This window comes from Hyperolius riggenbachi, chromosome 6 (genome assembly GCF_040937935.1).
Source record: "Hyperolius riggenbachi isolate aHypRig1 chromosome 6, aHypRig1.pri, whole genome shotgun sequence".
Lineage (NCBI taxonomy): Eukaryota > Metazoa > Chordata > Amphibia > Anura > Hyperoliidae > Hyperolius > Hyperolius riggenbachi.
In genome coordinates, this window is record NC_090651.1 from 97,186,121 (window position 1) to 97,199,798 (window position 13,678).

The 13,678-nt window shown below is 41.7% G+C and overlaps 1 protein-coding gene across 5 annotated transcripts in view; it reads left to right on the forward strand.

Annotated features, from left to right (window-relative positions):
* The window catches only part of STX6 (syntaxin 6), a 79,870-nt gene that overhangs the window by 33,296 nt on the left and 32,896 nt on the right, over window positions 1–13,678 (forward strand). For all 5 annotated transcript variants that reach the window (XM_068239706.1, XM_068239705.1, XM_068239707.1 and 2 more), the window contains exons 6-7: window positions 8,168–8,274; window positions 13,505–13,599. In XM_068239706.1, the coding sequence (XP_068095807.1) occupies window positions 8,168–8,274; window positions 13,505–13,599 (202 nt within the window). The remainder of the gene's footprint in view (window positions 1–8,167; window positions 8,275–13,504; window positions 13,600–13,678) is intronic.

Genomic DNA, 13,678 nt, shown 5'->3' on the forward strand with positions numbered 1-13,678 from the left:
GCAAATGAGTAATTGATATTTAAGACAAGAGTTCAAAGTTCATCAAATTATATGAGCCAAAGAGGTAGAACAAAAACTCTCAAAATGATATAGAATGTCCATCAAAAATTTTTAGCTTGGAGGGTGTGTGCTTATTGCAAAACTTAAATACCACATGTGTAGTTCTTCAATTCTACCAATTATTCATATAGTAATGTGCGTCACTTATTGCAATATAAACAAGTACATGTAACCTAAAATAAGTGTTATTGTTTTCATAACTAAAACAGAAATATTCTAGAACACCCACATATATACTACACTCTCTAAATATATCTGTCAGTATAAATACGTTTAAGACTAAAATGAATAGAATCTATTTCTCTCATAATTAATCAGCATATTCTGCTATGTGTGATGTCTTTAAATGGCAATAATTATAATATTTAACTCTCAGGACTGTTTCACACCACAAGAGATTAGCTGCCCATGACATGGTGATTTTCCAGTGTTTTTGATGTGAAACAGCGCTGAGGAAACCAGATATTTCCCATTAAACATATATGATTAAACAAATATCTTACTCATTTATATCTTCATATTTTCATTTTCATGCAGCTTATATGCAATTTGTATTTTATTATTATAACTTCCTTATTTCATAAACTTAAAACCCCATCTTTAAAATCATTATTTAGCCTTGCTTAATAACGTCTTTATCACTTCCCCAACACAGATTTCATAAAAAGCAACCTGCACATTTACACCTTTCAGGATTTTAGGATATTTCCATAAAACCTCTCACCTCCTATCTAATTATACTGCAACATACATTTTCTGCCTACAGTATGTCTCATGGAATAAGAAATCAAATCAATGGTTTTTAGCTTAATGACAGCATTTAGTTTATATTAAAAATATTTGCATCCCCCTAAAACTCATTGGCACAAAGACATTTCTTAGGAACATTCAATATCTTTGTGTCAATAGTTTTGGACTTTCTTCCATGTTTCTAGTTAAGGTAAACATATGCTCAGACTGATAATAAAAACTTACAATAATAAACATAACTAACCACTCCATCCCCTTTTTTTTTTTTTTTTTTTAAAAACAGTAGGAAGAGTGGAGAACCCCTGTCAGGTCACTTGACCGACCCCTTGCTTTAAACTACCCTCAATTACCAAGGCTTTCAATCTAGCATAGTAAGAAGGAGATGGGAATGCTTGGAATTTTTCACAGCAGAGACACAAACAGCAATAAAAACCTGGAGAAGATTCCAACTATTCCTAATCTATTTAAAACCAACAAAATACAGCTTTGTAATCACACCACACTATAATACTAGATAATGACCGACTTAATGACTGTTGTACAGAAGGTATTGATCAACTGATGGTACGAGAAAAACATTATCAGGATGGTTGATCAGAAACTCCTATTCCAGCAGTCCTTGCAGCACAGACTGTCTGATCTGCAAACTGTATTTATTTATTTATTTTTTATCGTAAGCATTGATGACATAGGTAAACCAGCACTAGTGGTGTGGAGTAGCGACCTGCACCCAAACACAACACTATGACAAGTATCTCCCAGCACACACATTATGTACCACCTAGATTCTTACATGAGGTACTGCTGATGGTGCCAGGGGGAACTGAGGCTTGATATAGTGAACAAAACATCAAAAATAGTGTTTTAGAAAATATTAAATCGCATTTAGACAACACCAAACTAGTATGTCAGCTAAATTAAAAGCAATAGTAAATGTTTGAAAATTGAGTAGAACAAATTAAGTACCATGATTTAATATTTATTTGTCAAGGGGCACATACCAATAAAATGTTGAAAAACACTGATTTACCAGACCCTCTGTAACGGAAAGTAGCCATTAGCTCCAAACTAAGAGTTAATATGTCTCAGACTGGAACAGAAGGTAGTCTACAGCTCCCCAGGGTCTATAAATAGCATACCAATTAACCCTTCCTTAAAGCAGGAGGAAAAGGATTTATTGTCCCACTAAACTAGAGGTGCCCATGCTCCTTTGACTCGTGAGCTACTTAAACTTTTGTTTTACTTAACATCTTAGTAAGGGGGCTGTTAGGACCATTGTAGTCCCTCACACACTCCAATGAGTTCTGGGTCACCATGAGCTTGCTGGTTAGTCTATACCTCTCGGTGTTACAAGCCCTACTGCATAGAGCCAAATTAATCCATGCCATGCACTGATTGTGGAGCCAATGAGTGTCATCCTGCTCCCAAATATCACTGATATTGCACCGATGAGGATAAAACAATCTGAAACAGTCTGTATGCATGTTGGATTATTATGGCTCTGCACAAATTAACAAGCTGACACATCATTGCATTCCAGCGGTTCTGGAGATGTGTTTAGCTTCTAAGGGTACAATGGTTAATTTGCATATATTCAGCAGTGATGCACTGGGAGACATCGCAAGCTCACTCCAACCTGAATTATCGCAAACTCTTTCCGTGTTAAGAAAGCAAACTTTTATTCTACTTAAACTTGTAATAATCTACCAATGTACCAGTTTAGGAACACAACTGTGTATACAGAATAGAAAAAGGTAACTACGTCCACCATTACCCAGTTCGTACCCCGGCACTAGACTGCGAACTAATCCTTAAAATGTCCCTTATCACACAGTCTAGAGAAAATATCAAGGGAACTTAGAGCAGACATTTGAGATGTGTACTACAAGTGCACATCAGGGAATAAGTGTAACAAACAACATCACAATTCCACAAAAGATAGACCGACATATCCATGGACAGAAAGAGGAGCCAAAGAGGTTGGCTTATAGTCAGCATAATGTCCCCAACACAAACTCCATGAATCAGAATGAATGGGAGGAACAGGAAATAAAATCTTACTTGGCGGCCGCATGTCCATTCCAAAACTTGCTGATTCAGGGAGAGAGCTGAGACAGCTGAGTATGTCACAATAAAGCTACAGACAGGAGTCACAGCACAAAAAATAAAAAACTGATCCGAGAGAAAAAAAAACAAAACAAAAATAAAACATACACGTATAGCGCCTGGCATCATCCAAGCAAAGTCAGTGGACTCCATGCAGTTTGCTAATTTAATATCAAAACAACATGTTTTTATTTTATTTTTTATTTTTTTTTAACCTACATTGCAAGTAATTTATATTATTGTTGATGCAATGTAAACCAATCACCATTGTTGTAAAATAAAATAAAACTGCATTGGAAATAATCAAAAGGATATCATTAGAGCAGGGTATATCCCAAAAAAAAAACATTATCTATGAGAGAGGGGTCACTTTTTTATTTTTATTTTATTTATTATTTTTTTTAACCTGCTCATTACTGTCCTACGCTGGGAACCATAAACACCAGTCATCCATTGGAATAATAAAATGTATGGCTATTATCAATGTATATATGTGTTTCTGTTTAACAATAAAGGTATACATATCTGTCAGGACTTACAAATGGGAGACATAGATTACCAGTTTATGACATGTACTGTTTATACTGTGTCTGATATTCTAATACCGACTCATATTTGATCTATCTATCAATTCCGGGCTTATTTCTAGTGTCCCATTATCATGTCCTGAGGAAACAATACAGTATTGTAAGGGGAAAAGTCCCCAAGAACCTATGAACAGAAACAGATATATGTCTATTCATTCATCTGACAACATACATAAACTGTTAGGTGTAACATTGCCACCTATGCTAGAACAACATTGTCTTGCAAACTACAACCACACGGTTTTGTTTTGTTTTCAAAACCAGACAAACATAGTGGCCACAACAACTATAATATACAACATACAGTATACAGATACTACAATAGTCAGTACACTAAAATCACAATACATATATGCTTTCTCATATGTGGCTGGATGGTGTAATGGCTAAGGGCTCTGCCTCTGACGCAGGAGACCAGGGTTCGAATCTCAGCTCTGCCCGTTCAATAAGCCAGCACCCATTCAGTAGGAGACCCTAGGCAAGTCTCCCCAACACTGCTACTGTCCATAGAGCGCGCCCCAGTGGCTGCAGCTCTGGCGCTTTGAGTCCGCCAGGAGAAAAGCGCTATATAAATGTTACTTATCTTTATCTATCATATCCTTTACAGAGATATGAGAATTACATATCCAACCTAGTAGGCCCAAAATAAAATTGTGGACATACTGAAAATATATAATTTTAAATGGGAAAGCAGATATGATACCCAATACCAAAAAGTTGACATTATGTTCAATCAATACATTTCATGAAATAACCATTTACCTTTACTCCCTAATATACATACAAAACAATCTTTGCAAAATGATGAACAATAAAACATATACTTACAAATATACTTACTTATCCTGTAAAAGAAAAAAATGCTTAGAGAACAAAACTTACTCAATGCTATGTGCAGATAAAATATATATGTATATACACAAAGAGTGGAATTCTACTCAAATCTCAGTCCTATGTGAAAGCAATTAAACCAAAAAACCAAAGAAAGAAGAAATATATATATATATATATATATCTCTTAAGGCAGAAGACATTTTAGGCAGCTGGTAAATAGTGTGTCTAAAAATAAACACAAGCAGAAAGAAAATTTGGTCTAAGCAAAGAAATGACAACTGGTCAGAAAAAACAAAAGAAAAACAACGTGAAGTGTTAACCTCTTAAAGAAAAAAAAAAATACCAGCTTGTCAAGTAAACTCCGTTCAATGCTTTCCAACACAGATGAAATCAGAGTAGAATCTTAGTTCAGACAAAGAAAAAGAATGTTGCTTACAGATAAAAACCTGTCAATTTTCCATATTCAAGAGAACAGGCAGGTGCGAGCACCCATGCAATCAACACAATAGTGAAAGAAAATACATATATGCACAGTCACATATTACAAAGTGTTAATAGTGGAAAGAAAAAAGCATTAGTAATTTAGAAGCAAGAAAAAGATTCAACAAAATATCATATATGTACTTTAAAGCATTTCCTACATATGTCTCCCAGAGACCCGTGGCACAATATATATATATATGTATATCCATTACTGGGTGCTACCTAAGCACACCTTTACAATTTTCTACATATGTCTCCCAGAGACTCCTAGACATAAAAATATATATTTTCCGCAGGGTGCCCATTCAGCACACCTTCGCAAATTGTCCTCACTGGGTGCTCCCACAGCACACCTTAAATTTAGGGTTCGTTACTAAAGACACAGGGAGCTATGTGGGGACACTGATGTGAGCAGTCAGAAAAGATTTTCTACTTACCCATATTCAGCCTTTCCACTTAGATCTCCCTTCTTATTATCTCACTTCATGACACCAAGAAATGTAAGAGTCTATCTCAATACATTCAAAACCAATTGCTTTCAGTACATATATAATACATGTTTTCAGGCCTGGAGTAAAGGATCACAATTGACAATAGAGTGTCTAATAGTGAAGGTTTACTAACACGTAAAATAAGTTACACAGCTTTTATACATTCCAGTGCTAGAGCTTACGTGACAGCTAAAAATACAAAACACAGTGCATTACCATAGTAGATCACTAGTCAGTGTCTCTAATGTCAGCTAGTTCCTTGGGAATCAGCTGTCTACTCAAATCCCCTTGTCACCATAATGTATATATATCCAGTAGGAAGTTACACCCTTATACTAAAATACCCTTCTTGGTTTATGCAGAAAACTCTGACTATTAAATAAATCTTATCAGTGTGTGACAGCTGGAGTGGGAGAAATGGAGAGGTGCACTTTGGTGTCTGAGCCTTGGGTGCTGGAGGACCTTGTCCCAGCTCTGCTGGCCACCATGTTTCATTGTTTCATTTCTGATTTGTAGGTAGAAGAATTCACTTCTGATCAGTGGCCGGTTTGACCATTTTGATTGTTTTGTTGATTGGCATGAATATTGCCTGTTGTGTACCGGCTACCAGAGGGACAGTCATAAACCTCAGTGTATGAACCGGAATGAGAGATCCAGCTGTTTCCAAAGCTTTTGATGAGAGAGAGTGCTGGAGAATAGAAGGGGTGATCTCCCATCGCTGGGCTCATTATCCCGGAGCATGTGGCTGCAGTTGTGTGCTGCCCAGCACCGTGACATCCTCTGTGCTCTGACTATAGAAGCAGAGCAGGAAGGACATGAGTCTCACACACCGCTGGGCTAATGAATGCTCGGAAGAATGGTTTTGTATCACACAGTGTAAATCCGCCACTTTTCTGCAGATTACAACACCTGTGGTGTGCCAGCAATGGCTGCATTGTCAGATGGGCATTGGGCTAAATACGTAATTCCATCCAGATCATAATGATCATACTCGGATTGACTGCCTGCGGCTATAATACCACTGTTCCAGATGTCTGGAGCATTGCCATCAGGAATTGCAATTATTATTTTTTTTCTTTTAGCAATATTTCATGTTCAGTACAGGATACAACCTAGGGGCAGCACACAGATGTCATGCTTAAAGCTGAACTGCAGGTAAACGGCTGGCAAAATGTACAGCTTTTCAGCTGTCTGAGGAGTTGCAATGCTGCCTAGCCAGTATTGGGATTCGGGCACCCCTACCATGCCAACACGTAGGCAGATGACACCACTATTTACTATTTCAGCTGCACAGCTCTCCATGTCATCTGTATACATCTCTCAATCTGCTAAAAGATCGACCATCAGATAGATCCGCCTCTGATCGAAACTGCAGACAGATTTCCGCATGAAATCTATTGTAAATCATCCTAGCGCCTCTGCCTAAAGCCCCCCTGTAATGTGTGGTTCGACTCGGGCCTGTGGTGAGTGTTGTAGGCTTACCTGTCGTGCTGGTGCAACGTCACGCCTCCTCCTAGCGTATTTTTGAATTGTCACTGCTTACGCTTGTACCACGTGACAATGCCACATGTAGTGATGTCAGTGCCTGTGGCGGTCAGTGCCTCATGTTGATAATTCAGAAAGACACCGGACACAGAAGGAGGCTAGTATTCACACTGGCGTGACAGAAGGATACAGATACACTTGGAGAGACTGACGGGGTCTAGCGGTCCTTGGGAAATCAAATGCGTTACCACCATGCACCTGATTGAGCCCTTGTGACCTAGAATTTCCAGCATGCTCGATTTGATCCTTTCAAGCGATTTCGGTCGCAAATTGATCGAGTGACCGTGTTGTGGTGAAAATCAAGTAATGTATGGTTATCCTATGACTCTGCAACATCACTGGCCGTACACAAGTGGATCCAGAAAACGTAGTAGACAGACACAGAACATTTATAGCACGCTTTTCTCCTGGCAGACACAAGGCACGAGAGCTGCAGCCATTAGGGTGCGCTCTGTAGGCATTAGCAGTGTTAGGGAGTCTTGCCCAAGGTCTCCTACTGAGTAGGTGCTGGCTTGCTGAACAGGAAGAGCCGAACCCTGGTCTCCTGTGTCAGAGATAGAGGCCTTAACCAGTACAACATCCAGCCACTATAGCATAATTATTATATGACCCCCCCCCCTGAATTTAGAATTTAATGTAGCCAGTCCCTACAGCTTTTGACCTGGTAATGTACGAGTGATTTCTGTGACATCATCTAATCAAGGAGCGTACAGACAAAAACAAGCTCGCTAGGAAGACATTTGGGCCTGAAATGTGGTTACCATGGCAACTGTACTCCGTTTAGAGTACTTCTACCATGAGACTGCCCAGGCCCTCCTACCTTCCTGCAGAAGTAATTAGGTACAAAGAGTAGTAGCAGCAAATCTAGACAACCCTATCTGACGTTTCCCTTAGCAACACTGTGGAATGGATGTATTTTATATGCGTATGAAAAAACAATGCAAACAAGCTGAAGCACAATGTTTACCATTAATCCTTTGAATACACAGTGGAACTGAGAGCATTGAGGTTTTTCTACATAATAGAGATATGGCATTGGCTCATAAGCAGGATTTTTACAGTCACTAGTTGATTGCCGTTCACTTTGACCCTTTACAACTTTATTGAGGAAAAAATGATAGGTATGTATGGGCCGTAGTCCCCCTAGTCCAGATGCAGAAGAAACATGTTTGTTGTAGGCAGTTTAGTGTGTGTTTGGTTATATGTGACGTAGCCATGTAATTATAGTGGCATTTCTTCTTCGATTTGTTTTGCTGCAGCAGTTCTCACCTGTGTATTTCGGTAACATTACCACTTCCTGTTTTCCATTAGCTGATCATGGAGCAGCAGGATGAGGAGCTGGAGCTGGTGTCGGGCAGTATCGGGGTACTGAAGAATATGTCACAGCGCATTGGCAACGAGCTGGATGAACAGGCTGTGTGAGTATCGCAGTAGAGGGAGCTTCTCCACTACGTAATATCGTGACAATGCTACTTTTTAGAATTCTTATTTTATCTCCTTTGCTCATCTGACAACACATACTCACATGTCTGCAGGGCTCCAAATTGCTGCTGGGGTGATACAGTTATTAGTAGTGCCATTGGATAACATTAAAGCTGACCATTAATAATACAATCTTGATTGTACAATCTTACTACTGCTATGTAATATAAGGGCTAACAGATTGAGAATAATCTAAACAAGTTTTTGCAGGTAGACAGTCACACTACTGTACCTGAAAATGGCAAGATTGTACAATGAAGATTGTATGGTTAGTGGGCAGCTTAACAGCAAGGGTGTTTGAAACTTGCTAGAGGAATGCTGAGGCTACCAATCTCTTTGTTGCATAGCTTTTATATAAAATGCCAATTTAAGTGCTATGACATGCTCAGCCATAGCTATTACATTGGTCAAAACTTACTAAACAAAAAAGGAGGGAGGTGGCGACACTGTTTTGTTTGTTTGTTTGTTTGTTTTTTACTAGCTGTGCCTGTTTTTACAGTGCTGTGATAAAAGGGATCTTTACAGATCATATTGTAGGACCACCACACATTTATTTGATAAATAAGGCGGGCAGCTACCAAACAGTGCCATCCATGGAGAGCATGTTTGCACTATATTCTATTCCATGGACCTGTGTGGGACTCCAGGTATGCAGAACTCTGGAATACCTCACAGATTTTAAAGCTGAATACTCACCATGGCAACAACGCAGGAAGATGGATCCAGTGACGTCCCTCGGTGACAAGCAAAGCTGAATACTCACCATGGCAACAACGCAGGAAGATGGATCCAGTGACGTCCCTCGGTGACAAGCGTTCCCTGATCCAAGCAGTGGGTGCGCACAACATAACATGATGTGCGTAAATGGGAAGTCAAGCAGTGGCGGTACTTTACACTTAGTCGTTGTGGATCTTAAAGATCCGATCCACTGTGACGGTCGTTATCGCTGCATGATGTTATTGCATGATCGTGCCCCTGTACCCACATTGTGAGATAATTTAAACAATCGCTCGTTGCTCAAAAAATCGCCGGTCATTGGAAAAATTGTTGTAGTGAGTATGGGCTTTTCGTGATGCAGCTGCTAGCCTTGTTGCACCCTGTGTTGGGACTGCAGCAAACTCTGGGCACACCAGCATTTCAAGGTGCCTTCGGAATGCCTTTGTTTATACACCTAAAAACAAGGCTAAACAAGCTAATGTTTGCACAAACCTTGTAATACTTTAGCTCTAATATGAGGGGATTGGATTTTTATTTCTCCATAAATCTTGAAGTGATCTTTACCGATTAGCATATACTGATGAGGAAGGGGGAAACACAAGAGAGCACCACCTATAGTAACTTCCCCTGCATGGTGTGTGATTGCATGCATTGCTTTCTGTTTGCACAGCCATATGCGTCTGCAAGTGTGAATGACGCCTTAGACTGTGCTGTATTCTCATCCTTCCTTAAAAAATTGAAACAATACGATGACTGAATCTATTGCGGACAGAGAAGCAATGGCTTCTTCAAGTCATCAAAACCAAACCTGTTTGTTTGAGACTTTACTGAAAAGCAGTCACTTCAGTGCATTGCGGGTATGAAGCTCCAGGGAAGTTGGTGTTTTTTCTGGCGGCTCCATGATTTCAAAGAGGACATTTTGATGCCAGCGATGAGCTGTGCCGTGGATGCTCTCGGACAGCAACTGATGGCTCCAATTTTGCAGCTAGTGAGAAGTTTGTTAAAGCAGCACTTCAGACGGCTGTGAAGAGACTAGTGGAGGCAGCAAGGTTCCCAAGACATCACTTCTAACCATTCCTCACGAGCGCCTCGACTTCAGAAAGGAATCAGCGAGGTGTATTCCCTGGCTGCTGACATTTGAAGAAATGAGGCAGGCATCAGATTCTGAAAGTAGTTCCTGGGGAACTTTGATCTGAAAAAGTTGTGAACAGAGAAGGTTTTGCAGTGAAACCCGTTACTTCCCACACAGTAGCTTCACTCTCTTGCTTATTTCTTGTCTCCAGTTTTTCCCCTGAAGCTAAGAAAATACAGCACAGTCACAGTTATAATTGTGCTTTACTTGTATAGCACCATCATATTCTATAGTGCTGTACAGGGTGCAGTGTAGACAGATTATATGGGAGTCCAAATATAGACTCATTTGAACACAAGGAGGAGGGAGAGGCACTGGGATACAAGGAGGAATAAGAGGGAGAAGCACTGGGACACAAGGAAGAAGAGGGAGAAACACTGGTATACAAGGAGGGAGAGGCGCTGGGACACAAGAAAGGGAGAGACACTGGGACACCAGGAGGAAGAAGAGGGAGATGCACTGGGACACAAGGAGGAAGAAGAGGGAGATGCACAGGGACACAAGGAGGAAGAAAAGGGAGAGGCACTGGAACATAAGGAAGGAAAGGCACTGGGACACAAGGAGGAAGAAGGAGAAGCACTGGGACACAAGGAGGGAGAAGAGGGAGAGGCACTGGGACACAAGGAGGAAAAAGAGGGGGAGGCACTGGGACACAAGGAGGGAGAAGAAGGAGAAGCACTGGGACACAAGGAGGAAGAAGAGGGAGAGGCACTAGGAAACAAGGAGGAAGAAGAGGGGAAGGCACTGGGACACAAGGAGGAAGAAGAGGGGGAGGCACTGGGACACAAGAAGAAAAAAGAGGGGGAGGCACTGGCACACAAGGAGGAAGAAGACAGAGAGGCACCAGGATACAAGGAGGGAGAGGAGGTAGAGGCACTGGGACACAAGGAGGAAGACAGGGAGAGGCACTGGGACACAAGGAGGAAGAGGAGGGAGAGGCACTGGGACACAAGGAGGAAGAAGAGGGAGAGGCACTGGGACACAAGGAGGAAGAAGAGGGAGAGGCACTGGGACAGAAGGAGGAAGAAGAGGGAAATGCACTGGGACACAAGGAGGGAGAGGCACTGGGACACTAGGAGGAAGAGGAGGGAGAGGCACTGGGGCACAAGGAGGGAGAGGCACTGGGACACAAGAAGGAAGAAAAGGGGGAGGCACTGGGACACAAGGAGGGAGAAGCACTGGGACACGAGGAAGAAGAGGGAGATGCACTAGGATACAAGGAGGGAGAGGAGGTAGAGGCACTGGGACACAAGGAGGAAGACAGGGAGAAGCACTGGGAAATAAGGAGGGAGAGGCACTGGGACACAAGGAGGAAGAGGAGGGAGAGGCACTGGGACACAAGGAGGAAGAAGAGGGAGAAGCACTGGGACACAAGGAGGAAGAAGAGGGAGAGGCACTGGAACAGAAGGAGGGAGAGGCACTGGGAAACGAGGAAGAAGAGGGAGAGGCACTGGGACACGAGGAAGAAGAGGCGGTAGAGGCACTGGGACACAAGGAGGAAGACAGGAAGAGGCACTGGGACATAAGGAGGTAGGGGCACTGGGACACGAGGCGGGAGAGGCACTGGGACACAAGGAGGAAGAAGAGGGAGGGGCACAGGGACACAAGGAGGAAGAAGAGGGAGAGGCACTGGGACACAAGGAGAAGAGGGAGAGGCACTAAGACACAAGGAGGAAGAAGAGGCACTGGGACACAAGGAGGGAGAAGAGGGAGAGGCACTGAGACACAAGGAGGAAGAAGAGGGAGAGGCACTGGGACACAAGGAGGAAGAAGAGGCACTGGGACACAAGGAGGGAGAAGAGGAAGAGGCACTGAGACACAAGGAGGAAGAAGAGGGAGAGGCACTGGGACAGAAGGAAGGGTGAGACCGGGGGAGGGAGGGGAGAAGAAAATGGAGAGAAGAACAGAGAAAGTGGGAATGAAAAATGGTATCGATTTTCAGATCGGTGCTGCTCAAAATCATACTCGATTGGGAGCAGATCTAAAATGTCATAAATTAATGGTTTGACCAGTCAGTCTGATGGGAAATTGCTTAGTGTGTACGAAGCATTAGAGGTCTTATTGATGCAGGTAGCTATACAATTACAGGAGGGACTTTGTTACATAAATAAATGCAGATTAGCAGCTCAGTAAATTTGGATTGGTTGCAGCACATAGCTTTTATCATTCTTGATTGCTGTTGCAAATGGTGGGAAATAACTGGTTCTTCATGACAAGATTGGTGCTGCGATTCATAAGGCTCCCTGCACACTGCGAATCTGTTTTGCGATTCTGTTTTCGATTTGCAATTCCGATTTTCCCTGAATGCAATCAACAGAAAAACGGAGGTAAAAACGCAGCATGCAGTAACAATTAAAAATCGGAATTGGATGTAAAAAACGATTAAAAATCGGAATCGTATGCAGGGAGGCTTAGGGCAGTGGAAAACGGAACGTTTCTTTACACTAGTGAAGAAACAGACCATTCCACGGGGGATGTGGGGACGCGAACCTGAACGCCGGGAGGGTGAGGGAGGGTGCAGCAGCAGGCCGGGTGAGTGAGCGAGGGTAACCGGGCCTTAAATACATACTGTACCTAAAGGCCAGCGGTAGATGCTTCCGTCTTCTTCCACGTCATGTGACTAGTCACATGACGCGCTGTGTAATGCAAGAATAGGAAGCCTCTGCCGCTGACATTATGTATGTATTTGCTGGCAAACGGAGTGAAAACCTATCCAATCTATCAGTGATGAGATAAGTTTTCAGAATCCGTTTGCCAATCCGGATCTGGTGACGCGCTTGGCTCATACTTTCTAATGTGAATTGGGCCTTATTTAGCACCAACATATTCAGTGGCGCTTTACAAAGTAGGAAAACAACAAGGGGTTCATAATGATACAGACAATGATATACATCAAATATGGGCACTGGAACAAAATACAGAACTGGTGATTACAATGACAGATTAACACGATTAATAAAATGTATAGCAGGATGTAAGCTATTTTTATATATTTCTTTCTTTCTTTATTTTATAACAAATAAGTTTTAATGAGTTTTGCAAAAAAAAACAAAACAAATACAACACATTGATATGTATACATGAATACATACCCAAAAGGTAAACGTACCAATATTTAAACAGATTTATTTATTGTATTTATAAAGCGCCAATATATTACGCGGCGCTGATGAAATGAATAACAAGGGTGAGAGAGAGCCCTGCACTTGCGAGCTTACAATCTAAAGAAATGTAGGGAGCATGTTATCTTATTGTGTACAATGCATTTGAAATGTTCACAGTAAGTAGAAATGGCGATTGTTTCTCTGCCCCTGCAGGATGCTGGATGACTTTTCTCATGAACTGGACACAGCACAGTCCCGCATGGACAACGTCTTGAAGAAATTGGCAAAGGTGTCTCACATGACCAGTGGTGAGTGAAGCATCATATGGGTTTTGCAGCACAGAGATGTGCTCATTAGTCTGCTAGAGCTGCTAGAATGCTCCTCTGA